The 24,409-nt window shown below is 41.3% G+C and overlaps 1 protein-coding gene across 1 annotated transcript in view; it reads right to left on the reverse strand.

The window, feature by feature from the left end:
- Positions 1–24,409, reverse strand: part of ATXN7 (ataxin 7) — a 151,011-nt gene that overhangs the window by 100,132 nt on the left and 26,470 nt on the right. Inside the window, 1 exon segment of the mRNA XM_084902707.1 lies at positions 15,736–15,834. Within this exon segment, the coding sequence (XP_084758833.1) occupies positions 15,736–15,772 (37 nt within the window). The 5' untranslated portion in view covers positions 15,773–15,834.

Genomic DNA, 24,409 nt, shown 5'->3' on the forward strand with positions numbered 1-24,409 from the left:
TAAAAGTACCAATGAGAAAAATGCATGAGTAAAGCATGTAATTCCCTTGGTAACAATAGGATTCCTAACTCTTGTCCCCAATGCAGACTTTTAATTTTTCATTCTTCCCAAATCACTGAAAAACTAGAATTACATGAAAACATATAACTTCTCTATTTTGCCTAGCTTAAAATACAGTTTATGAATTACTTTAAATTTTATAATTACACACTTAAGATAACTGAAAATTTGAATTTTAATAGCATATGGAACTGCCATTAAGAAGAAAAGCTTAAGGCTACCCAACTATATGGATACCAAGGGGAGCTTGTCTATTGAATATAGATAGGATGAGAAGGAAGATAAGAGAAGAATGGCAAACATGAAATACAGTCCCACTTCCTCAAGACACTGCTTAATTTCCTCCTTTTTACATGTGAAAATACTTCCAGATTCACTGATATGACTGCTAGCTAATGGGGGCCAATCTGGCAATTCTCTCCTTATCCCTGCTACCTCTTTTTTTTTTTTTTTTTTTTTTAACCCTTTCAAACTTTTTGATTGAGTTAGTAAAGAAAGCACAACAGAGGGAACAGAGGGTAAAATGAAAAATACTAAGCATTTCTTAGCATTGATAGTAAGAGAAATCATTACTAATACAGTTATCAATTATTGAGCACCTACTAGCATTGTTATTGATACTTTACTGCCCTGTCTCAATATTCACAATTGTGTAAGATAGAAGTTGTTATTATTTAAAATTTACAGATAAGGAAAAGGGAGGGCTCTGGAATAAGTCCCTATGAATTCTTTCTGGGTTCATATTCTGGCTCTCCCACTTGCAAGCTATGTAACCTGAGCAAGTCACCAAACTTATCTACTCCACAGTTTAAAATGGAGTTAAAGCCAGGCTTCTTCTGAGGATTACATGAAAAGACCAATGGAAAGCACTTGGTATGATGTTTAACACAAAATAAATACTATAAGTATCCTATACCAAACCAAGCAATTTAGATCAATTCTTATCTGAGAAATTTATCGATCATCAAGTTGAAAATGTAGAGACCAAGAGAATGGCAGGTAATTTCTGACATCTCTCCATCAATCTTTTCTGTTAACAGCTAATACATTTTACCACACTCTCTTCATCAATAAGTCCTAACTCCCTAGAGCAGGCAGTTTCTGATATCCATAATTGGTTTGGGTTTCCGAAAGGTTCGAATCAGTCACCAACAAAAGCCAAAACCGCTAGCTGAGGAAGTTCAGTGCTCCAATATTCAAATTGGGCAGCATTTAAAAAGTGCTCCTTACACAAAAGGCACTGTCTACAAACAAGAGCCAACAGAAACTCGCACCATGGTTTACCTACCAGGCCATAATAAAGAACCTGATGGCTTCTTACCTAAAAAACATAAAAAGAGAATGACCCAATACAATTCACATTAATGTAATGTCATTAATATAGCAGCGTGCCTTGCATATGATCAATTGGTTCTCCTGTCAGTACATTTCTGATATTTTGTAGCTTGGAGGACCTTTGGGATCTGTCGGCACAGACAGTGGCATGTATTATAAGGTTTGAGTAGTGAGGACTCATGTTTTCAAATGGTTCCTGATTGCCTACCACACACCAGGAACTCGCTAGGCACCAAGGTGAACACAATGTAATAATTTTGCTGAGGACATGAGAAGAGTAAGAAGTAGGAGAAACATTTAATTCATCAAAATGCTCTTATGGAAAAAGCTGTAACCACCAATTAGATTGTTTGCGGCTTAAGAACTAGGCCGTCAGAAATGAAACGCTGCCAAGCTCTGAGCATTTCATCCCTTCCAGGGATGTATTTAAAATATGGCCTTACTTCACCATCCAAATTTAGGGATGTTCCCAGGAGGTGCCAAGGGTAACAAGGTCTCTCTTAACAAGGGTGATTATTTGTACAACAGATGCACTTGTTCAAACACCGAAAACATCACTAAGTGGAAAGGTTGATCTTTCCAGTTTGATATAAAATGGCTGAAAATTTCCTAAAATTTTGTAAGATGCAAGACCCCACACAACCAGCCTCTTTATTTAGAAAAAAACCACTGATCCCAATACAACATTGTAATAAACTTGAAAACTAGCAACTACAGTATAGTTATCAGTGCAAATTACAGGGCTGGTAATAGAGATTCTCCACTATCAACCCCAAAGGACTGCCTTCATTTGAGTAACAAGAAACTTGGATCCACTGAATTAGATGTATTGGCTTTGGTTTCTTGATTTCACCCTAAAATTGGCTGAGCCTATGTTTGTATCCCCTCTCCCTCCTCTGACCCACACCTCTCTCTCCTTCTTTCTTCTCCAGACAGAGCCAGCCTCTCTTCTGCACACAGGGTATGGCAGGCGAGGCCCATTCTTAACTGTGCTCCCAGTGGTGAAATGCCGAATCTTAGAGACTGTCATGCATACATCAGTATTCCAGTAGGGGGAGAACAGTGGAAGGAGGAAATGGAATTTATCAGCTCAAGTGGCTAGAATTGCTGACAATCAAGTGCAAAATTAGGAAATAATATGAAGAACTGAAAAAGTGGAGACTTAAAGATGAGGGTAATTATCTTTTTAAAGACTTAACCTGTATATGTATTCATTGTACACACTGTATCAGTTGTCAAGAAGTTTAAAGCTTTGTATTTTTATTTTGTTTTTTTAATCATATCTATGTAACTGCATATAAATTCTCCCAAAGAGATAGAAAACTGTTTAAAAGAGAAAAATTTAAAAATATACACATAAAAAGATAATAAATTATAACCTTAAACTGAATAATGCTCAAATAGTTCTAGGAATTTAATACTGGCCTGTATTTTATTAACTACTGACAAGCTTGATTTAAAATCTTCATTTAAAGCCTTCAGGTAAAGTAGTTTTTGAAAAGTAGAGAGAAAGGATTAAGTTATAGAAAAGGAATGGCAATGTTGGGCCAACATTTAGCTATAAAAAGAGACTGTTTCGAGTTCCAGTGCACTGCCTCAGATACAATAAAAAGCAAAATTAAACACACTGTTAAAAATAATTCCTATGACACCTTTGTTCTGATACAGCTTTCACTGAACTGGCTGTAAATACCACCATCTGATGGGCCAACAGTTAGAGCGTGGATTCTAGGGCCCATCTGCCCAGGTGAATCCCAATCCTACCCCTTACCAGCTGTTAACTCTGCGGAAACCATTTAACCTCTCTGCCTGCTTCCTCATCTATACAATGAGTGAAAGAGAAGTATTTTCTTCATGAGAAGATTAGGAAAGTGAAGAGTGCAAAAGCACCCTATACGTGTTAGCTATTATTAGCACCGTGCCTGTCGTACAGTGAGCCCGGATTCTAATCTTTCCATGTTACACGGTCAGATCAGTCTGCAGAATGAAGCATGGGTTTCACTAGGTCAGTCCTTGCTCTAACACTTTTAGGGGCTCCCCTGACCACTGGGTTCAAAAAAAACTTCTCTCCTAGCACTCTAGGAGTGCCCCAGTCCCAACACCTCCGGAACTAAATGTCCCCTCCAGCAGGCACTCTACAGTCCAGCCAAAATGACCAATGCAAAGCTTCAAAGCTCCCAAGCCTTTGTTCATACAGGTCACTCCATCTATATACTTTCCTTCCCTTAGCTGAAACCCTACCGTTTAATCAAATCAAGTCCCTCTGCAAATCCCATGTCTTTAAGAAAGCATTTCCTTATCCCTCACATTAAGCATATGGGAACTCATCCCCACCCCTAAATCATCGGAGTTCATGAACTGGGGTCAAGGCGACAAAGAGATGTATGCTTGTTCTCCCAGAGATCAACAGTTTCACTCCCAAGGTAAGGGTGTTATTTGGAACTCACCTCGCCACACACCATAATGTCAGTGGGTGCCAGGTCCCCAAGCAAGTCCACAAAGTACGTTAGGGCTGAACTCTCAACTAATAGTGCAGGTGTAGGCCCTAACTAGTTTGGCTCGGTGGATAGAGCATTGCCCTGTGGACTGAAGGGTCCCAGGTTTGATTTCGGTCAGGGGCATATACCTTGGTTGCGGGAACATCCCCAGTAGGGGGTGTGCAGGAGGCAGCTGATCGATGTTTCTAGCTCTCTATCCCTCTTCTTTCCTCTCTGTAAAAAATCAATAAAATATGTTTAAAAAAAATAATAGTGCAGGTGTACTGGTCAAGAGGGAAAACTCAATACTGATCTTTCCTCCCCGTTTCCTCAGCAAAATTCCAGCTCTAAATAAGGTCATAGATCCAGCAAACAAACCCTCTTCCCCCATTCCACTTTTCTATAGTATTATGTTTTTTTGGTTTTTTTTGTTACTTCAGGGAGAGAGGGAGGGAGGAAAGATAAAGGGGGAAGGGGAGAAAGAAATGAGAGAGGGGAAGGAAGGGAGTTAAGAAGGGGGCATTGATGTGAGAGAGTCATGCACTGGCTGGCTGAGGATGGATCCCGAAACCCAGGTATATGGAGCAGAAATTGAACCTTCGGTGAATGGTCTGGCGCTCTAACCACATATTTTCTCATAAAAAGGGAGACTTTAACCCTATTAACTTTTTAGATAGTCCCTAAACCTTTCTTCCCAGAAATATAAATTTACTACACAGCCATGGCCATTCTGATTGTAAATGGCACTATCTATGACTCAAGGCAAAGTTTCTGCCTTTTAACTTGTTCAATCTATTTTGACCTCTCTTATGATCACGTAAGACCTCCAGGACCCAGAGCCCTGATCCTCTTCTCCACTGTCTACTCCTTTCTCCACTTCCTTCTCCACATCCTCCTCCCCACCAAACTCTCTAAGTGGAGGAACTCCAGGAGCAGAAATGATGAACTGAAGTAATATTGCTCCAGGCTACCTTCGCTACTTTCCAGACCTCCTTGCCCATCTCCACTTCAGAAAAATGGCCATCTTCACAAAGCATCAGTTTCAATGATTTCTGGGGACAGTGGCAACAGAGCAGCAATCACAAGTAGGCTAGAATCCCGTTTGCCAGGTAGTTCTTTAAACACAAAGCCAAATATTGATAGATAAATTGGACTTCATCAAAATTACTAAACTTTTGCCGAAACCGGTTTGGCTCAATGGATAGAGCGTCCGCTTGGGGACTGAGGGGTCCCGGGTTCGGTTCCGGTCAGGGGCATGCGCCGTGGTTGCGGGCACATCCCCAGTAGGGGGTGTGCAAGAGGCAGCTGATTGATGACTCTCATCGATGTTTCTAACTCTCTATTCCTCTCTTCCTCTCTGTACAAAATCAATAAAATATTTTTAAAAATTACTAAACTTTGTGCTTCAAATAATACCTTGGAAAAGACCACACACAGAATGGAGAAAATTTGTACAAATTATATATATGTGATAAGGGACTTGTATCTGGAATATATATATATATATATATATATATATATATATATATATAAAAGAACAAATAATCCAGATTTCAAAATGGGCAAAAGATCACAATAGATACTTCTCAAAAAAAAAAATAATAATAATAATAATAATACAAATAACCAATAAGCAAATGAAAAGTTGCTCAACATCATTTGTTATTAGAGAAATACAGATCAAAACCACAATAATACTACTACACTACCTACTATGCTGGCTATTAAGTAAATAAGAAAAAAGAAAAGTGAGGAGTGTTGGTTAGGATGTGAGGAATAAAACCGTTGTGCATTGCTGGTACATTGTAAAACAGTCCAATTCCTGTGGAAACAGCCTGGCAGTTCCTCAGAGTTAAAGACAGAGTTACAATGGGATCCAACAATTCCATTTCTAGGTTTATACTCTAAAGAACAGAAAGCAGGGGCTAAAAGAGACACTTGTACAGCAATGTTCCTAACAGCATTATTCACAACAGCCAAAAGGTGGGAACACCTCTAGTGCCCATCAACTGATGAACAGATAAATAAAATGTGATGTATTTACACAAAGGAACATTATTCAGTCACTAAAAGTACTGCTACAACATGGAAGAACCTCAAAAAGAAATCAAGTAAAAGAAGCGACACAAAGGCCACATATAGATTCCACTTATATGAAATATCCAGAATAAGCAAATCCATAGAGACAGAAGGCAGATCTGGCGAGAGGGGAGGGTGGAGAGTGACTGCTGGGTGGAAACGGGGTCTCCTTTCGGGTGATGAACATGTTCTGGACCTAGATAGAGGTGGTGGCTAAGCAACATCGTGAATACACTAGAAACTATGTGTAAATGGTAAATCTGTAGTACTTGAATTATATTTCAATAAAGCTATTATTATTTTAAAATATCTTTTATTGAGTTTTTTTACAGAGAAGAAGGGAGAGGGAGAGAAAGTTAGAAACATCACTCAGCTGCCTCCCACACACACCCTACTAGGGATGTGCCCACAACCAAGGTATATGCCCTTGACTAGAATTGAACCTGGGACCCTTCAATCCCCAGGCCGATGCTCTATCCACTGAGCCAAACCGGTTAGGGCAAGCTATTATTTTTTTAAGTCAATATTGAAATTTGAAAAGTTTCACACAAAATTCCAGATTGAAGTCTCTTGAAAAATCTCTGTGATCTTACACAAGGTCCCTCATGACAACCATCAGCTGCCACTAAAGCTAGACCTGAAGCCAGATCTCCATGCCCCACTCTGGGCATGCTGATCTCCGCCTCCATGAGCTTCTCTATGAAAGGAGGATCATGGCAGCATCTATCTCACCAGACTGTCATGAGGAGTCACTGGGTTAAATGCTACGAACAGCACCTGCACATAGTCAGTGCTCCCTGCTCAGTGTTAGCTGCTTTTATATTTTCTGATACCTCAATCTCTTTATAAAGAGATAAATGGCAATTGTTGTCCAATTAAAAAAAAAATGATTTTATTGATTTCAGAGAGGAAAGGGGAGGGAGAGAGAGAAAAACATCAATGATGAGATACCATCACTGCATGCCCCAAACTGGGGATTGAGCCTGCAACCCTGAATGAGAATCGAATTTGGATCTCCTGATTCATAGGTCAACCACACTCAACAAATGGAAGAATAGCATATAATGTAGCAATCCAAAAGAAAGAAGTGGAGAGAAACAGTCCAGAGATGGGAGACGCTGACAACGCCTTGCCATACTAGCAGACAGCAAGCTCTGTGTCGCTGAAAGATGCCCAGGACCAAATCAGAAACAGTCGGACCTGCATCACCACCATTTGTCCAGAACTGAAATATCATTGCTGACATCTACACATAAGGAACTGTTTGACATTGAAATAAGGACTCAAAAGAACTGTTGGCACAGGAAGAAACTCACTACAGATTGAGTCACTCGCCTCTCAGCATAACCATTATGGCTGGTCTCATTTTCAGTTCTTACAAGTGATATTTCTTGTATCATATGATCTCACTCATCTAGGGAAAATAATGAGCAACATAAACTGATGAACAAAAACAGACCCGAAGACAGGGAAGCACTGATCAGACTCTAAACCTTAGAGGAAAGATAGAGGAGGGTGGGGGAAAGGGGGGGAGATCAACCAAAGGACTTGTATGCATGCATATAAGCCTAACCAGTGGTCATGGACAACAGGGGGGTGGGATCATACATGGGGAGGGATTGGGGGTGGGAATGGGGGGATGAGGACAATTATGTGATACCATAATCAATTTTTAAAAAAAGTGGAAAAACAGCCAAAATACAAATCTTTAAAAAACAACATATAAAATACTATGCATGATATGTGTGTAGTTTTATGGAAAAGCAATAACTATGATGATAATAACTCTATTCATAGAAAACAGTCTAGATAACTTTGGATTTATGGGAACCAGAAAGTGAAAGTATGTAATTAAAGGGGCTTTTTATTAACATATATGTTTATGTAATACTTAAATTTTTCTAGCCTTATTGAAATATAATTAACATATAACATTGCGTAAATTTAAAGTGTACAATGTTGTGATTTTATATATTTATACTAGAGGCCTTGTGCACGAAATTCGTGCATAGGGTGGGGAGTGTCCCTCAGCCCAGCCTGCACCCTCTCCAATCTGGGACCCCTCGAGGGATGTCACCTGCCTGAGGGATGTCACCAACTAGGATCAGATTAAAATGGGCAGTCGGACATCCCTCTCACAATCCAGGCCTTCTGGCTCCCAACTACTTGCCTGCCTGCCTTCCTGATTGCCCCTAACTGCTTTTGTCTGCCAGCCTGATCACCCCTAACCACTCACATGCCAGCCTGATTGATGTCTAACTGCTCCCCTGCCAGCCTGTTTGCCAACAACTTCCCTCCTCTGCTGGCCTGGCCACCCCTAACTGCCCTCCCCTACAGGGTTAATCGCCTCCAACTGCCCTCCCAACTGCCCTCTCCTACTGGCCATCTTGTGGTGGCCATCTTGTGTCCACATGGGGCCAGGATCTTTGACCACATGAAGGCAGCTATTGTGTGTTGGAGTGATGGTCAATCTGCATATTACTCTTTTATTAGATAGAATAGAGGCCTGGTGCATGGGTGGGGACCAGCTGGTTTGCCCTGAAGGGTGTCTCGGATCAGGGTGGGGGTTCCCTTAGGGCGTGGGGTGGCCTGGTCGAGGGGCCTGCGGTGGTTTGCAGGTCAGCCACACCCCCTGGCGACCCAAGAGGAGGCCCTGGTATCTGGAATTTATTTACCTTCTACAATTGAAACTTTGTAGCCTGGAGCAGAGCCAAGCCCCCTGTTGACTCAGGCTGCCACCATTTCTGTTTGGTTTTATGTATCTTCTATAATTGAAACTTTATAGCCTTGAGTGGAGACCTAGGCCGGCCAGGGCAGGTGGAAAGCTTTGCTTCCTTCATTGCTGGGGGCAACCCTAACCTGTTCTCTCCAGTTCTGTGGCTGCGGCCATTTTTCTTGTGATTTATTTTCTATAATTGAAACTTTGTATCCTTGAGTGGAAGCCTGGGCCGGCCAGGGTGGGTGGAAAGCTTGTCTTCCTCTATTGCTGGGGAAACCCAAGCCTCTCAACTGTTCTCTGTGGCTGCAGCCATCTTGGTTGGGATTAATTTGCATAATCGCTCAGATAGGTGGATGGGTATGGTTGATGGGTGTGGCTTGAGCGAAGTGATGGTTAATTTGCATATTACTCTTTTATTAGGTAGGATATATATATATATATATATATATATATATATATATATTTAAAATTAGCTGACACACATCCATCACCTCACATAGTTATCAAATTTTTTTAATGACAAACTTTTATAACCAGAATATTTTTTAAAAATATATTTTATATTTTATTGATTTTTTATAGAGAGGAAGGGAAAGAGATAGAGAGCTAGAAACGTCAATGAGAGAGAAACATTGACCAGCTGCCTCTTGCACACCCCCTACCGGGGATGTGCCCACAACCAATGTACATGCCCCTGACCGGAATCGAACCTGGGACCTTTCAGTCCACAGCCGGACGCTGTACCACTGAGCCAAACCGGTTTCAGCCAGAATATTTTTTAATATATTTTTATTGGTTTCTGAGAGGAAGGAAGACAGAGAGGGAGAGAGAGATAGAAACATCAATGATGAGAGAGAATCACTGATCAGCTGCCTCCTGCACGCCCTTCACTGGAGATTTGAGTACGCAACCTGGCCATGTGCCCTTGACCAGAATCGAACCTGGGACCCTTCAGTCAGTGGGCAGACATTCTATCCACTGAGCGAAACTAGCGAGGGCTAACCAGAATATTTTTTTAAAAGAAGAAGAAATTCTAATTTTGTTTGCGACTTTTGTAAAATTGTCACAAAATTCAATCACATGAGTAGCAGTATTACAGACTGGTGAAACCAGGGCCATTTGCTTTCCTTTGAAACCCAGAGGCTGGGATTCCCAGGCACCAACACCTTTGGTTTCCTTCCTCCTTGCAGAGTGGAGTGCGTATTTTATTGCTGCCAAAAGTAGATTCTAAACTCCTTGGCCTGGCAGTCAACACCCTTCCCTATCTGGCCAAACATCCTTTTTATGGCGTTATCACCCTTCATTCCCACTTACAAAGACTCCACTCTGACCAAAAAAGACATAAAATTCATATCTTTAAAATGTTTTTCCATATACACTTTTAAAAACTGAGATAAAATTCACTTAATATAAAATTTATCATTTTAACAATTTTAAAGTGTACACTTAGTGACACTTAGTATATTCACAATGTGATGCATCCACTGTCATTACTGGTTCCAGAGCACTTCCACCACCCAAAAGGAAACCTGTGCCCAGTAAGCAGTCACTCCCATCTCCCATCCCTCCCCGCAAGCCCTAGAAGTCACCTCTGTCTTCTGTCTCAAAAGTTTTGCCTATTTTGGATATTCTGCATCATACAATATGCGAACTTTTGTTTCTGGCTTCTTTCAGTTAGCATAATGTTTTTGAGGCTACTTTCTTTCTCTTTACAGATGAATAATATTCCACTGTGTGCATACTCCATTTTTTTTTTTTAATCCATTCATCAGCTGATGGGCATTTGGGCTGTTTCTACTTTTGGGGTATTGTGAATAGTTACATGCCATTATCTTTCCCTTCCTTCAAATCAAAGTCAAGCTTTCATGTGAGCTTCAAATCAACTCTTACCCTCTCCACTCTAGGCTGGCCCAAAGTCCTCAGCTTGCTCTGAATTCCCTCACTTCTATTCCCCAAGGTAGCAAATTGTCAACACATGGCAGAATCCTACAAACTTATTTAGGTTGACTCAAACTGTTTGCTTTCCTTAAATTATTGATAGTTGCTAACATAGGAAAACTCAAGGAAAATTATTCAAGTCAAGATTCCAGTTCCTTTAAAAACCTAGAAGGACTGGCAACATCATCTCTTGCCTGGGTTATTGCAGTAACTGCAGATTAACTGGTCTTAGTGCTCTTACCCTTTCCCCCTACAGCCTACCTCAATACAGTACCCTCAATGGTTTCATTCAAACTGAAGTCAGATCAAGTCACTCCAGTACTCACATTCCAGTGGCCTCCCACTTCTCCCAAAGTACAAGCCAAGGCCTGCATGGCCTAATAGGCGGTGTACACAGGTCTTATGCCTGTCTGCTTGTCTCCTCCCACTCTCCTGCGTGCTCACTCAGCTCCGCCTTCTCCTTTCCGTTGCTTGGACAACCTAAGCAGGCTCTACTTTAGGCCTTTGCACTGGATGTTCAATGTATCTCCAGAAAGCTCAGTGGTTCACTCCTTCATATTCAGTACTAAAATCTCACCTCAAAAAACCCAACCCTGACTGCCTTTACTTAAAATTGTAAGCCCATCCCTCATCAGCACTCCTGATTTTCCTTATCCTAACCTGTTATTTCTAACCAGTCATCATCATCTAGTATAATGAAAAATGTACTTACTTATTTCATTTGCTATCTATTATGTTTCCTTTCATTAAAAGGTAAGTATCGCAATGGCAAGGACTTTTGTTCCTTTGATTTCCTAATTAATTCCCATTGTCCAGAAGAGCACAACACATGGTAGGCATGCAATAACTATTTCTGAATAGATATTGGGCTTACAATCAGCTGGCACTGAAGAGGGGCTGCCCTTTAGATTGGTCACGTGATAGTTCCCCAGTTCCTCCTGGCCCATTTCATTCTTCTACCTGTTCGGTCCCTGCAGACATGAACTTGTGACACTTCTTTTTCCCCTGCAACCTTGTCATTGACTTCCTAGTATCATGTTAATCTTTTCATCAGGATAGTATTTAAAAAGAAGAATATCATAATTGTAGTCTATGGAAATCACCTATTATTTTCCTTCTCAAAGATAATCCCTCTGCATATAGTAGAAGCTAAATAAATAGTTATGAACTAAAGTGCTCCCCTGGCATTTCTGTCAAATGTTTCTTCCTTACCTTTACCCCAAATCTCACCACTTCCAGCTGCTGACCACCATTAAGGAAAACGCTGATTCTCTCTTCTCTGGCACTTCCCAGACATTCCACAGTTAGGGTCATCCTTTGAGATAACCTGAATGGCCACGGTAGGATACCTATGCACTGCTACCGATCAGCTTTAGGACAGAAAAATGTAAGGACCTACTCTGAGGGTGGAAACTTCAGACTGTCCAGAGCTACTCTTCTAAACACTTAACTAGAACTGCCACTCCTGTTTCCGTCTGAAATTATTATCTTTGCAGATGAATGTGCATATTGTCCAGAATGTTTCCAACTTCACTATACACTGAGTGGCCAATTATGATCTTTGGATATATATATATTAGAGGCCCAGTGCATGAATTCGTGCGTAGGTGAGGTCTGCCCAGCCTGGCCAGGGGGAGGGAACATGAGCGGTTGGCTGGCCTGCCTGCTGGTCGAACTCCTGGTCAAGGGGACAATTTGCATATTAGCCTTTTATTATATAGGATATACACTGAGTGGACAGATTATTATGCGTAAGGAGATCATAATAATCTGCCACTCAGTGTAGCTGCAACCTGAATGAGGCATTGCATTTGTTATCTAAATGTGTAATCTGATCAATTTCAGAGGCTAAAAATCCTTTGGTCTTTCCAGTTTGGATTCTGTTCCATTTTATCCTTCAATAACATGTGTTAAACCTCATCTTAAGATGTAAGCCCCCTCATTGCCTTTAGGACATGGGAGGATGAATTTTTATTTTTATTTTATTAAAAATTCCTCCAGGAAAAGGTTCATTCGATTTGATAGTTTTCCACACCTGGCACAACACTGCACAGCTGGGGTGTGGCAGAAGGACGTTGGCCAGGAAAGGGAGAGAAGCCCATAGAGGCTTGACTGTGCAGGATTTCTGTAACTTCACCAAGTGGTCGTTTAGTTGAAAGCTTAAAAGTGTTTTGTTGTGTGTTTTTTTTACCAATGTCCACAAAGTTTAAAATAGAACACAAAATTAAAAGAGTCTATGGGACACACACACAAAGCATTTATCCAGAATATTTTCCTCTTTTTCACATTATGTGAGACTTACCATCCTCCCTCCCCAAAGAGTAAATGCACAATGGCAAATATGCAGTAAGAAACAACTAATGGTGTCTGCTATTTTAGAAATGAGCACAGAGCCATCTGGCGGCTGGGCAAAGGTACTGGGCCCAGGAAGTATGTCTGAAGATCTGCCAGTTTACAATTTGCTTAGGACAGGGGTCAGCAACCTGCGGCTCCAGAGCCGCATGCGGCTCTTTTGAACCTTTGCTGCAGCTCCCAGCAGGGCCGACAGCAGAGGGCGGGCGGGGAGCTGTATCACTTATCCTCTAATACTAATTTTTGTTGTTGGTTAAGCATGGGAGACAGGTCCTTTTGTAAGATGTACACTGTAGGAAATTTGTGGCTATTATATAATTTTTTTTTAATAAATAAATTAATTAAATTATTATTTACATTTTTAAATTTAATTTATTTAATTTACGGAATATTGGGGGGCCTGATGAATTATTTTTATGGCATGCATGGCTCACTAATTAATTTACAAAATATTGGGGGCCTGATGAATTTTTTTTTTTTTTTTTTAAAAGGTGACTTGTTGAGGTGGGCGCAGGGGCGGGGTGGGGAGGGAGCAGCCGTGCTCACTGGCGCTCTCTTTCGGTTTGCTCCAGCTCTGGACCCCCCCACACGCTGAGGCGCTTCTCCTCCTCCTCCGAGTGCCCTGTCCTGTCCCCGTCCCAGCCCCGCGCGCGGGGTTCGGGGATGCCCGCCAGCATGTTCAGCATGGACAACATCCTGGCTGCGCAGCTGCGCTGCAAGGATGCGGTGCTGCCGGTGGCTCCCGACCCCGCCGCCCCTGTTGTCTTCCCGGCGCTGCACGGGGACTTGCTCTACATTGCCGGTGGCAGCGCCGCCTCCTCCCCGGACTACGGCCAAACAAGGGGTGAGGATATCTGTAAGGCTGTCCTGGACTATTTAAGTGCCGAAAAAATAAACACCAACCACCTGGTCTCAGTGGCTACTGATGGGGCACCGAGCATGAGAGGAGCACAGAAGGGCTTTGTGGCTCTACTGCAGAAGGCTCTGGGTAGAACGCTGCTCTCATTTCATTGCATCCTGCACCAAGAGGCATTGTGTGCTCAAACATTTCCCCCGGAATGCACAAAAGTGATGGATGTGGTCATTCAGATTGTTAATAAGATAATGGCAGAGGGTTTAAACCACTGCCAGTTCCGTTTGCTATTGGATGAGGTGGAAAGCATATATTCTGACCTCCTGCTCCACAACAAGGTCCGGTGGCTGTCCAGAGGTGAGGTGCTAAAACGCTTTGTCGCATGTTTGGAAGAAGTAAAAACTTTCCTGGCCAGCAAAGAGCTCACCTTTCCTGAGCTGGAACAACCAGAGTGGCTGGAAAAATTACATTTTATGGTAGACATGACAGCACATCTAAACACACTAAATACAACCCTTCAGGGGAAAGGAGGCACAGCCCTGCACATGCTGCAGGAGGTTTTGGCATTCGAGCGCAAGTTGACAGTGTTTGTCAAAGATTTACAGAGAGGTACACTGTCTCACTTTCCCTCTTTGAGAGAGTTCAAACAAAGTCATGATATGATAAATTTGGAATATTTGAAGTCTGCAATCACCACAATGCAAAGTTCGTTTGGGAAACGATTCTGTGAGTTCAGAGAGGAAAAAAACACATTATCCTTCCCTGTCACTCCCCTGGCGATCGATCCACCCCTATTGAATATGACTGCATTTGCAGGTGTAAGTCAACCTGATCTTGAGATGGAACTGGCCGATATAGCCGACAAAGATATATGGGTGTCCAAGTTCAAATGCTTGGCCGCTACTCTTGAGAATGTTGCCCGTCAGAAGGCCATTCTGGCTCAGAATCATAAATGGAGTGATATTGAAAACCTTCCCAAACAGGACAAACTTGTGTTCAAAACATGGAATGCCATCCCCAACACTTATATAAACATGAAAAAGTATGCATTTGGAGTCCTGTCGATCTTCGGCTCCACATATGTATGTGAGCAGGTCTTCTCCAACATGAACTATATTAAAAACAAACATCGATTACACCTCACAGATGCAACTTGCAAGCCTGTGTGAAAATGAATGTAACATCTTACAGCCCTGATGTGCAGACACTGTGCACTGAGGTTCAGAAGCAAAAATCCCATTAACCAGGTAAATTAAATATTTTAATTAGCTATTAATTTGCAAAAATATATTTTACATTGTTAAGTGAAAAAATCCTTTTTTTCTTCAGATTGACAGCTAACTGCATGATCCGGTATATAGCATTGAAGTAAGAAACAATATATGCAGTGTTATATTTGTTTTAAATGTCGCAATGGTTTTGCGGCTCCCAGGTTTTTTTTTTTTCCTTCAAAAACGGGTCCAAGTGGCTCTTTATGTCTTAAAGGTTGCCGACCCCTGGCTTAGGACCTTCCTAGTCCTTAGCAGCTAGGTCTATGTTGCTTGTGGAGAGAAAACAGGAGCTGGGGAAAGTAGAGCTGGGCACAAACATAAGCATATCTTTGTACAAAGTCCTAAGAAAAAATAAGTATGGATTTTTACTGGGGTGAGGTGAAGGTTCCTATCTCCAAAGTCTTCCTATAATTTTAAAGAATGGAGAGAGATGATTTAGCAGTTTTCGTTTTGACCAACACCTAATACTATCATACTCTTGAATTCATTATCATTTCATGTTAGTGAGATCATATTCAGAGTTATGCTTAAAATTTGAAATTACTTCAATATTTTAAATTTAAAAACTCTCCTTCTTTGGTAAGACTTGCTCTATTACAGTCGGAAGCATCACATTTTTTTTTAGCTGTGCTATGCTGGAACAGCAGTTACCTTTTCTTTGGAGGGCAGGCCAAAACTCCTGATCCATTTATCAGGGGATCTTCATCTGCTATGACTGTGGAAGTGCTTTCTTCTTAATTCTGTTCAGACCTACAAACAGAGAAAAGGGGCAAAGGATTGAAACAATGGGTCAAGCTAATCAGAAATCTATAATCTCATTAGTTACCAGATGTTACAAAATTATTATATGTGCTTTGAAATGTCAAAGTGTTAAAATTCGAGACATTTTAACAATTTTACAACAAGTGTAATTCAGTTTTTTTTTGTTTTTTACAATGCACTTACCGTATTTTTCGGACCGTAAGACGCACCGGACCATAAGACACACCAGTTTTTAGAGAAGGGAAATGAAGAAAAAAAGATTCTGAAACAAATAGTGTCCTAAAATATTTTATGTGCATTAAAACCCAACATCACAGTCATAAACACATGTAATCAACCCTGTAAAGTAAACAGCAGCATTTAGAACCATTTTAGAGCCGGGCAAGCACACAGAGACCACACAGAGCCGGGCAAGTAAAAAAACTTTTTTTTTACAGTATATGTGTAGGCTATATTTGGACCATAAGACGCAGGGACTTTTCCCCCCCACTTCTGGGGGGAAAAAAGTGCGTCTTATGGTCCGAAAAATACGGTAAGTAGCTATCTATAATAATAAAAGGGTAATATGCTAATCAGACCAGATGTCATTCCAGATGAAGCCGGGACCAGAGAAAAGCCCAGGTCCCAAGTGTCTGCAGGCAGCGGGAGGGAAGCCAGAGTCCTGGGTGCCAGAGGGAACCTGGTGCGGGTAGCCAGGAGAAGGAAAGCCTACTCTTGCATGAATTTTGTGCATCGGGCCTCTAGTCCTATATAATAAAAGACTAATATGCAAATCGACAGAATAGCAAAATGACCGGTAGCGAACTGACCACCAGAGAGCAGACGCTCAACACTGGAGCTGACCCCTGGTGGTCACTGCACCCCCACGGGGAGAGCACCGCTCAGCCAGAACCTGGGCTCACAGCTGGCGAGCACAGCGCTGAGGAAGTCAGGGATGAGTAGGCCTAAGCCATCAGTTGGCCATCCCCCAAAGTCTCCCAGACTGTGAGAGGGTGCAGGCCGGGCCAAAGGACCCCTGAGTGCATGAATTTCGTGCACTGGGCCTCTAGTATTTACAATAAACTAAGAAAAAATGACTATTTAATATGTACATAGAGAAAGCTCTTGTGGCTTAAAGTCATTGTGTGTAATTTGCCACTAATGAGTTTTCACTTAATTTTTAAAATGGCTATTCAGAAAGCCTGCTAAGAAACCTGTCAGAATCACAGATTTTATTAAAAAAACAAACAAACAAAAAAAACCCCACACACACTGAGATTATTATATGAAGAGGTCACTTTGTCTTTTTTCATCTAACAGTTTATAAAAGCAATGCATAATCCTACAAATAGGAAACAAAAACTCAATTAAAGCACTTTCCTAAAAAGCACAAGGAAATTATGTGTTTCATTATTTATGCATTTTTGTGCAATGTATATATGTACATTTCAAGTGGGATATAGCTATTATTTAAATTAATTTGGGAAGAATCACTGAGTTAAGAGTCAAGGAACTAGAGATTAAGAAACCAGTTAGAAATTTAACTGGTTTTCAAGTTTGACTTGCAGAAGAAGAGAGAGAGCAGCAAATATGGGCAATGACACAGCTATGGAGCAGATGCTGAAGTATAAAATTTCACCAGTAATACCCTTCTCTTCCTATAGTCCTCACTGGCTATCACCAAGGTCACATGACAGGAATATTGCTTTGATTAACTTTTATTTTCATAATTCTGAGATGGTAAGCTAAATATTTCTATCATTTGAAATATTAATAAAGCATCTTACAAAGTCAGTGGCTGAAATTCTATACCATGTCATAATTGTCTTTATTGGATTTTAAGTTATTCCTGGTTCACATCCTTCTACTCCCCTTTCTTTAAAATAGTTTCAATTTTATTCACCCACAAACTGTTATTCAGTAATGTAATCAATCATTCAGCAAAGCAATCATTCCTACAATCTTATAAGCCAGATGTTTCTCTTCCCCAGATTTGTACTTATTTCCCAGCCCCTCATCTTTTAAAACTTTTCTCTGATTTCCATTTTAGTGTTCCTTTTCTGCTTTATTGCCAATAAAATCAACTATTTTATTTAACATGTCTGTCCAGAGCCTTTGCATACTAAACATTGAATAGCTATGCCACAATCACTCAACAGCTACAAATCACCAGGATAGAGACAGCCAATAAAGATGTTACATTATATTCCTGGCCAGGTGGCTCAGTTGGTGGGAGCACAGTCCCGTACACTAAAAGGTGGTGAGTTCAATTCCCATCATGGCACCTACCTAGGAAGTGGGTTCCATTCCTAGTCGGGATGCATATGAGAGGCAACTTTCTCTCTCACTCTTTTTCCCCTCCACCCTCTCGAGAATCAATAAAAAACATATCCTTGGGTAAGAAATAAAAAATAAAAAAAAATAGGTTATTTTAGAAATAACCATTCACCTGGATGATGGTGATTCCTTTAGAGTACACTTGAGGTGGAGGTGGAACAAAACTGGCATCAGATTAGACTGTGTGCTTGATCTTATTTCACTGGGTCAAGTTATTTTTCAGTTTTCCATCAGGACATTCCAGCTATATTTTCTAAGTATCCAAGGAAGTTATCAGATTTTAGATGCCTGAAATTGTGCCCAAGATAGTATTTGTCATTTAAAAAATTCACCATTTTCCAGCCTGCATACTTTAGAAATGCTTTAAGAGAAACCCTATTCTTAGAGGAAAATGGTAGTGGCAGTTACTAAAAATAAGCAGTTAAAAATAGTAACTTCTCTACTTAGAATAGGGGATCAGAAATCTTTCTTTCATAGGGAAAAAAAGCTATCATGTTTGGATATGTTCTTTTTATCTTCACGATGACACTGATCAAAAGAGCTGTTATGATAATTTCCATACTACTAGTGGAGCAAACAGACTAAGAGAGGTAATAATTTGCTCAAGATTACCCAGCAAATAAATGGTTTGAAACTGGAACTAGGACCCAGGCATTTGGTGCTATTTAGTTCCCTTTCCAGTACACCAAACTGCCTAAACAGCAACTCTGTTTTACAAAGAGAAAGAGACAAGAGTTTAAAAGGAAAACTGGAGAACACTAAGAATAGAAATATAAAACTTGATAGCTTTTATTCGTTCACCAATCTACTATGAAATTACCTGAAATTTAGCATTCAATAAATATAATTACCTGAAATTTAGCATTCAATAAATATAATTTTGTTGTTGTTAATCCTCACCCAAGGATGTTTTTCCATTGACTTTTAGAGAGGGTGGATGGGAGGGAGAGAAACACACACAGAGAAACATCAATATGAGAGAGACAGATCAATTGGTTGCTTCCCGCATGTACCCTGATCAAGCCTGCAACTAAGATATGTGCCCTTGATCAGAACTGAACCTGGGACCTGCAGGCCGATGCTCTATCCACTGAGCCAAACCAGCTAGGGAAATAAATGTAATTTTTTAAAGATTTTTTAAAAATGTTCAGATTTTGCCGGAACCGGTTTGGCTCAGTGGATAGAGCGTCGGCTTGTGGACTGAAAGGTCCCGGGTTCGATTCCGGTCAAAGGCATACCTTGGTTGTGGGCACATCCCCAGTAGTGGGTATGCAGAGGCAGTTGATCGATGTTTCTCTCTCATCCATGTTTCTAACTCTCTATCTCTCTCCCTTCCTCTCTGTAAAAAATCAATAAAATATATATATATTTTAAAAATGTTCAGATGTTGGAGACAAGGAAACAATGGAAAAAAGGATATAACTTGAACATTCTTCAAAATCATAAGGATAAGTTTTGTACTCTTTTTTGGGGGACAGGGGCATGATTGTAGAAAGTGCCCCAGAGTTGCTGCCCAGCCCATGACAACTCTTTTTTTCTCAGCACTATGTAGTTCTCAACCCCATGCCAAGTTATATCTGCGCTATGGACTCCAAATGCCTGTTTTGGCCAACGCTGGACACATAACGCAAAGTGAGATTCAATTTGTTCCCCTTGAAATTAGAAATTGGAACGAAGAGGGTCCATTCTGGTCTATCGGCAAGCACCCCTGTGTGCTCTTATCTACAGGAAAGAGCCAGTCAGCAAAGAGGGAAGAATAAATGTGCTGCTCAGAGTGAATGGAACCCAAGAGCCCAAGTAGCCCCAGAGAGAACGAAAAATGGGTTCTTGTCCCTAGTCTAGGCCCCCAGAGGCCCAAACGCTTCCTCCCCTAGGGTCTCAACAACCCCCCAGACCTGCAGGGAAAGTGGTTCCCTTTTTGGAGCTTAAAAGATTTGGAATTGATTTCTGCAACAATAATCTTCCTCAAGACAGCTAAAACTCTTGTATTAAAAAATAAGAGGATAGATACCACCAGCATTTGTCATAAAAGAAGATCCTGGGGAATGCCCAAAAGTTCAGAAAAGACCTCTCATTTCCTTTCTAGGGGTGTCGAACTCAATCAGAGAAGGGGCCAAAATCTAAAATCCAGCCCAAATTCCGGGCCGAATGGTTTACTGAACAGTCATAAACTGACAATGTCATAAACTGACAGCGGAGTGCAGTGATGACAGCGCGGTGCGGGCCACATTGCAAGGCCTGGCCGGCCGGATTTGGCCCGCGGGCCTTGCGTTTGACACATGTGCTTTAGACACAGGAAAGCCCAATGCTATACGGGCAGAATTAGATCACTTTTTACAGAGAAAACAACGTACTTTCTAGGAGTAGCATCTCTGTTTTAAGACTCTGAGAGCCTTGTTGCAATTTAAGTCACAATCTGGAACATTTTTGTTATAATAGAGTCTGTGAAAATTAAGCAAAAACCTACAAACCATGATAAAGGAAAGGGAAAAAACAACAGGCTAACCCGAGTCAGTCTTATTTTTAAGCACATCAGTACAAACTTTCTTTTATTTCTTAAGCTTTCTTCAACTCTAGGCAAATCATGGAACTTTAATGTGAGAATGACACCTGATGCTTAGAGAGGCATGACAGGGAAAAGTCTAGAGAGGTGGGCCCTTCAAGGAGGGCAACACAAGCTTTGACTTGATTCTCTCTTCTAGGCTAGAGCTGAGGGAAGGCTGCCTCTCTCCATTCCACATGAAAAGGCGGAAAGCCAAGAGGTTTCCTGAGCTGGCCTATCGGTCCAATAGCACTGCTGAGCGTGAGCACCATGATAGGTGCTGTGCTCGGCCCTAGCGTCAGCAGTGTGTTCAGCTGAGCTGCCTAACACCTGCTATGCATTCTTCTCTCCACTCTTTGACCCTCACTGCAAACAAAGTCCAGAGAACTAAAATAGTTCACTTTTTTTTTGTCTCTTTGCTGATCTTAAGGGCAAAAAGAAATGTGTTGCTAATATTTTAAAGGTGGGAAGATTCACAGAAAATTCCATATTTCTATTTTCCCTTGAAATGTCCAAAAATATGGCCAGCTCTCCTGCATGGGGACAACTGGCTGATGCTGTGTCCCGCGGCCTCTCGTCATTGGGCAAGTACCTTCCAAAGCACCACCTGTCTGCATCACCTCTCCTGCCAGGCCTATCTCCTGTAGGCCATCAAGCTTGTGACCTTGAGCCTAACAAGAAACCACAAGTCTTAAAAGCAGGTTACATGTCAGTGGTAGACATGTTCTACAGAAACCTGAATTAAAAGGTTCCTACCTCACTCACACTCCTCCTACCCAATTCCCTTGCTCTCATCCTAGCAGGCTTTCACTCGCAAAGCGACTTTCAGAAGGAACCTCTATTCTCCACACACACTGTCTTCTCAATGGTGCTACCACGTACCCCCTCTTCAAAGGACAGCTGGAATTTCTGTACCCACTGAGCTCCAGGGTTACCAATGACAGTTTGAAAAAACCAGGAAAGAGGGAGATGAAACCACTTTCGAAGAAGGACTCCAAGACCTCTGGCCTAAGCTCATGGATATATTTTAGTCCCTGCCGTCAGTCTCAGCACCTTACCCTACGTGACACTCTTCACCAACATAACATTTTTAAAGGAGCTTCTATGTCTCTGCACACCCCCCTTCCCTCTCTCCAAAGGGTTCAAAGACACCGCCCTGCACTCCCTTCACTGTTTCAGGTGGCCCAGCTCTCCTGCCTCTACTTCTCTTTTCTAAGCTTCACAGAGGTTAACTGGGTTCCTTTTCCTCTTAACTGCGGGGTCAGCAAGCAATTTCCCCATCAATTATGACTACCGTATACTATTTCACCATTAGCCTAAGAGAGAACCAAAATGTAATAAAATTCCCAGCAGTTCTTCAATTTGTCTCTGTGCCCAAATCATTGGTCAAGTCAGTACATTTTCAGGTTGATTTACAAAAGCACATGACAATAATCATAGTAGTAGCAGCTGATATTTATTGAGCACTTACTATGTGCCCGGTACTAACACATATATCATGTCACTTAATCCTCCCAAGTCTCTGATACAGAACTTTTACTAAAAACTTTTAACAAAAGGAAAACTGAGGCTTGAGAGATGAGGCCAGTAAGGGGCAGAGTAAGGCAATGCTACAGCTGAGCTTAATTAAGACCATTCCCTCCATGGCCACCCACCACGGCAATCCCTACCTCTTTTCCTCTGCACCTACTGTTCCACCGTGAACTCCTTTATCCATCCATGTAAGTATTAACTCACTTCCAGTCCTGAAAATCTAGCTCAGATGAAATCTCTTCAGGTCAACACACCTAGCTTCCTAAATGGACTTCTTAGAGGCGCGTTTGCAACATTTCACTTCATCCTTGCGTCCCCAGGGCCCGACAAGTGTTAATAGATACTGGTACCTGCTGAATAGAACTGATTTAATGGAACCAGACTTGGACAGCTACCCCACTCAGGCTAGCATGTGCCTGGGTGGGATGTTCTTGTCTTACTAAGGACTTGCAATTAGGCCTAAGCAATAAGGAGCTGTTCCGGCACTTACTCTCACTTGTTCAAGCCAAACTCTCCTATAGACCTCAACACTGAGGATGGGGAAGGAGGAGTGAGAATTAAATGGTGCTCTTGTCCTCTTCAGAGGGGATCAAGTCTGAGGAGCTGAGTGAGGGGAGGGAGCCCGGAGGAGCCGAGAAGGCTTCTCCCTTGTACTATGCCCGGGGAACATTACCTCCTGTGACTGGCCTAGGGTTATCAAATTCTAAAACTCATGTAAATATCCTCAGTTGAGTCATTCTTTGCTAGTCTAACATGGTCCTTAAAAAAAAAAAAAAAAAAAAAAAAAGTCAAATAAGTGAACAGCTAATAAGCATTAAGCTCTGGGGGCATATTTATTAATACTACCAATAATAATAATTTCCCTGAGTGTTTACTTTGGGCCAGACCCTGTAATAAGAACTTTACATGTGCCAAAACCGGTTTGGCTCAGTGGATAGAGTGTCAGTCTGCGGACTGAAAGGTCCCAGGTTCGATTCCAGTCAAGAGCATGTACATTGGCTGCGGGCACATCCCCAGTGGGGGGGGATGCAGAAGGCAGCTGGTCGATGTATCTCTCTCATTGATGTTTCTTGCTCTCTATCCCTCTCCCTTCCTCTCTGTGAAAAATCAATAAAAATATTTTTTAAAAAAGAACTTTACATGTACTGTCATGTTTAACCTTCATCACAGCTCTATGAAGAATATTGATAAGTGAGGAAATGGAGGCCTATCAGAGTTAAATGGTTTACAGTAAATGAAGTGACTGACTAGTGGAATAAATGTGTAATTTGATTAATAACGCTTACAGCATTTAAAAATTCTTCTACCCTTCCTTTTTAAGTAATGCCACTTAAAGGCAGGCTATTACAAATTTCACTTCTCTAAATGATCCAAGAAAAATGTCTCCTGCTCTATTAAGCCCTCTGAATATTCTTTGTGACAGAGACTGCCAGTGCTTACCTTTACCCACATTCTCATATTCCTGAGCACACAGACTAAATTTTCTAGTATTCACTGTAGTAAGGCATAGCTACATGACTGAATCCTAAATTATGAAGAGAAAGGTACATATGTGACCGAGTCCTAAGCTGTGCCACTTCTAGGCTTGGCTCAGGCAAACCTTATCATCTTTATCCTGTCTTTCTCTCTGCTCATCAAATAGAGAGGGCTTCAAGCACCCAGAGGTGGTCAGAGCCACAAAATCTCACCCTGAATGACTGGAAGCAAGAGCCTCTGTGCCAATCCATGCTGAGCTGTGACTGTGGTGCGAAATAAACACACAAAGTGTTAAGCTACTGAGGTTAGGGGAAGCAATGGCAGTCAGCCTACTCCAGTACAGTACTACTGTTATCCTAATCACCATCATAATTTTACTATCAACACCACAGGTGTATTGAAGATGTATTAAGTATTAGTCTTTACATACATATTTTATTCATTTATCACTATAAGGTATTATTTACATTTCGCAGGTGACAAAAATCAAAGGTCAGAGATCACTAATTGTTTCTTCCTCTGAACATTTACAGCATTTACAATCTGAAAGATTTATTTGATAATTAATTATGGGTTGCCTTATTACATGTTGCATTGATAGATGAAGCAGTTTTCACTCTTGTAGTTAGCTGATTTTTCCTGTACTTGTAAACTTTTTTTAGGATAGAAAGCTGCTAAGAGAAGCGATAGGTAATA

Source organism: Pipistrellus hanaki (assembly GCF_964339955.1).
Source record: "Pipistrellus hanaki genome assembly, chromosome: 13".
NCBI classification, from domain to species: Eukaryota; Metazoa; Chordata; class Mammalia; order Chiroptera; family Vespertilionidae; genus Pipistrellus; species Pipistrellus hanaki.